Source organism: Hyalella azteca, unplaced genomic scaffold (assembly GCF_000764305.2).
Source record: "Hyalella azteca isolate HAZT.00-mixed unplaced genomic scaffold, Hazt_2.0.2 contig8674, whole genome shotgun sequence".
In the NCBI taxonomy this organism is placed as follows: domain Eukaryota; kingdom Metazoa; phylum Arthropoda; class Malacostraca; order Amphipoda; family Hyalellidae; genus Hyalella; species Hyalella azteca.
In genome coordinates, this window is record NW_025938761.1 from 46834 (window position 1) to 50797 (window position 3964).

Genomic DNA, 3964 nt, shown 5'->3' on the forward strand with positions numbered 1-3964 from the left:
TCACATTTTGGCAACCACTGCTCTATTACCTTAGACATTTATTCAAGACTGCAGAATTTTCTAAATTTTTTTTCCAAATACAGACAACATTCCATTGAAGAATTGTGAAATGATGCTCACAATATATCCACATATAAAGTCTTGAGATCATACAAAAAACTTATTTGTAAAAGTGCATTAAAATTTATAATTGAAAATGCTGGCTTAGATTGCCATGATTGTTCAGGAAGAAGATAAGTGCAGACTCATCGGTGACTAACCTCCTCATCATCTGAGCCAAAGAGATCCACATCATCATCATCATCATTAGCAGGTGCAGCAGCAGGTGCAGCAGCAGGTGCAGCCTCCAGTGTAGGCTTTACCCCCGGCAGGGCAGTTTTGTCACTCCCGTAGGAGGCAATTTGGTTGTACCAGCGCAGGGCATGGTGGAAACTTGCTGCTGGGGCTGAGCCCAGGGCTTCAAACACGGCAACGTCACTTTGGCTGGCTGAGAACCTGGCCACAGAGTTACCAGAGCTACAGACAGAGTTACCCATGCTACAGACACACAGTTGCCAGAGCTACGAATTTTAATCTATGAATGTTTCCAAGCTAAACCACTATTTAATTGCTGTTTAAATGAGCTATAAGTGAAACATTGTTATTTAATGGTTAAGCTACCCATAAAATATTTCAAAATCTTCCTAATATATTAAGCAAATTTGTTCTATAAATCTCTCATTTAAAGATGACCAAATATTTTAAGAGCTTAGCTGCTAGGTTCATAGATTTGATCATTTGAAAATATTGGGGACCCTAATATTCAGCATGTTCCAATTTTCTATTTTGTCTTTTGTTGCATTTAAATCAAATGGCATTTATTTTGATAGGATGGGCTGCACGGAGCTTAGCGTGTCAGTTTCCCTGTGCTACCTGGCTGGTTTACACTAGCCAGTGAAGCTCCTGCTCTATATTCAGAGGACTTCCACAATGAAATTCTTTTGTATCAACGAGACAGAGTTTGGTAACTTAAATAAATTTTTGACTCATTTCAATTGCTTTGAAAACTTTACACCAAATGAGATTTTACTTACTGAATGAATTATGTCAACTAATTTTAATATTAAAGGAGAATAAATGTTCAAGACTTCAAGTTTGACATCATTTCTAGTCCAACAAAAATTCAGAATAACTGCCATTGATAAACCACAGCCTATAAAACAAATGGCAAAAATAATAATAATACAGTCAATAATAATAAAGTCAACTGGTCTACAAGAAAGTTGGGTATACTACATGAGATAACCGGTAAATTATTATTTATTAATACATCAATTTCACTCTCTTTCTGAGACCTTTCTGACAAGCATTGAGGCAAGTTCAGTATCTGCCAAGATGAAACTTGTGTATCATTAACATTTATCAGTAGTTGAATTATCTCTTAGTATAATTAAATTTTTCACAACAAAGCATGATTGAACAAAATTACAAATGTATTAAGAATGTGTAACATTAGATTTTAGCAAGATTTTAATAATTATATAATTTGTTCAAACTTATCTGTGGAAAATCTTCTATCAAATTCAACAGGGAGAGCAGTCCAGCAGTAAAATTATCAATTAATCATAGATAGATGCAATCATTTCACAGACAATTTTTGAAAAGTGCAGTCAAGAATGTGCCATTTTTCCAAATTTTTACAAAATAAATTGGTGTGGAGTGCCATAGAAGGGGGCAAATTAACTGCAAGCCAGGCGGCATTTGCCTGATTTTCCAGTTTTTGTTTAAAAAACTTAGGTACTAAATTGCAAATGAAATGTGTGCTGAAGCATTAAAAAAAGTGACAAAAATCAGTAAGTTTTGCAAAAAAATGTATTTTTGTTTAGACCTAGTTCATTTTCATTGCCTGAACTAGGTATATTATTTTTTTAATATTATATCAGTGTTAACAACTTAACATCAGCCTCATCAGGAGACTCTTCAGTCTTCACTAATGGGTAATAAGGACTAAGGAGAACTCTGATTTCTGAATGAGTACAACTAAAGAAAACTGGAGTAAAATGGGTATTATTGCAGATTAACTACATCCAAAAAAAGGGTGTTTTTTTTTAATTATATGTTTTTTGGGGTGTAGATTACGAATCTGAAATCCATTTTTGGCGGTCGGCATCGGAAAACCGATTTTTTTCCGACCCAAAAATCGCGCTAAAAATGCCTAAAATCTGCGAAATCGGCGAAAAATCGGACGAAAATGTTACCCGTTGCAGTGCAACGGGTAACATTTTCGTCTTCTTTGTCCATAAATCTGGAGATACATTGCCACATCGAGAGATCACAACCTAATGCCAACTCGCAGGTTGGGTTGGTTCGCCCAGGTTCCTTTTAGATCAAAATGCTATCTAAAAAAAGGAACTTGGCTGACTTAACCCAACCTAAGAGCTTTTTGTAAAATTTCGATGAACAATCCGACCCTTTATATAAAGGTGAGTGGGTAACGTAAGTTACGTAACCCCCATGTTAGTAAATAAAGGTGAGTGGGTAACGTAAGTTACGTAACCCCCATGTTAGTAAGTCGCGAAAAAAATCGGTTTTCCGATGCCGACCGCCAAAAATGGATTTCAGATTCGTAATCTACACCCCAAAAAACATATAATTAAAAAAAAAACACCCTTTTTTTTGGATGTAGTTAATCTGCAATAATACCGTAAAATGTTTCATTTAGTAGGTATTCTTTCAAGCAAAATTAAACATTTTACAGATTCCTGTCAGCACAGCCCACACTCGGGGCGATGATAGTGGCAAACTAGAGCTTTTTTAGAATCAGTTCATTTTTAATTTCCTCATTTACTCAAGATTTAAACCAATTTCTTAAGTATGATAATGCTGGTTGCTGGTATGATGTGGTATCTAGGATACTTTACTGGTCTACTTATAGGACTCAAAAATGAACTTGAGGGAGAGTCTAAAAAACTCTCTGCTTTTGCCACTAAACACTATACACTCAGCCCCACAGGCATCACTCACCAGTCACCACATCAGGGCTCAGGCAACACAAACTTCTTAATATTGGCTTCCACTGCTCAGAATAATTTGAGAAAATCTCCCAATTTTACAGATTGGACAAAGTATTCCAAACATATTATAGTGACAATAGTGTAGTCACAGTAAGTCACTGTAGTGAGTGTACGCAGTGTAGACTGTAGTCTGTGACTCACTCTGTGTAGACTGTCACTAACAAAGAGATTAAGAGAAAGCTAAGATTGAGAATCAATAATCTATTTCTATAGTATATTATGTAGACTAAATAATAATGTAGTAATTATAAAGCTTATGGATTTTTCAATTACTTAATAATTGGAAAATAAATCGATAAAAATTACCCTTAGTTTCATAAAAAGGTCATCAGAACCGGTACAACCACGTGTATTGAGCCAAGGCGCATCAGTCAACAGAAATATACTGTTATAAAAATACTTACCCTTCAATATAACTCCGCTCAGCGAGAAAATCGTTAAGAGCTTTAACTCCAGCTGCTTGTTTGAGGTTTCCGAAAGTAACCATTGTTATTTTTTAATGTTTATTCTTAGAAGAAGGAAGACGTGTTATTGCAACAAGTGTTTTGACACGTGAAAGGCCGTGCGTTCGAGTGCGTTGGTTGGGGTACGGACTCGTGTTCGAATTGCTATAATTACCTCAGTTTTTAAGGTCCTACAAATTTATATAAAATTTGATTTAAACTAATGATTCATTAGCCTGAAGGCTCTAGAAAATATTAAATCTTGAATTGACTGGGTGGACGATTATACATAACGTTTGCATTATCTACTGGTCAACATATACAATTCTTTAATACGCGATATTAATGAACAGATATAAAACGAGTACATTCAACATTGTACACAAAAATTTGAATTTTGATAAAATTCTCTTCTATATTGCTTTATATACCACAAATCTTTTTCTAACTAAAACCATGGTTTTTTGG

At 35.0% G+C, this 3964-nt stretch overlaps 1 protein-coding gene across 1 annotated transcript; it reads right to left on the reverse strand.

The window, feature by feature from the left end:
- Nucleotides 1-230: 230 nt before the first annotated feature.
- LOC108668750 (elongation factor 1-beta-like) lies at nt 231-3632 on the reverse strand. Its single transcript, XM_018155998.1, has 2 exons — nt 3458-3632; nt 231-495 (listed from the first exon to the last, which is right to left on the reverse strand). The coding sequence occupies exons 1-2, from the start codon at nt 3538-3540 to the stop codon at nt 246-248; spliced, it is 333 nt and encodes a 110-aa protein (XP_018011487.1). The 5' UTR covers nt 3541-3632; the 3' UTR covers nt 231-245.
- Between the last annotated feature and the right edge of the window lie 332 nt (nt 3633-3964).

Bases quoted from the DNA above. Each gene is read 5' to 3' on its own strand.
- LOC108668750 (XM_018155998.1), bottom strand. From the start codon at position 3,540: ATGGTTACTTTCGGAAACCTCAAACAAGCAGCTGGAGTTAAAGCTCTT. The intron at 496-3,457 runs GTAAGTATTTTT...CTCTGTGGCCAG, and splicing joins GAGCGGAGTTATATTGAAGG to GTTCTCAGCCAGCCAAAGTG.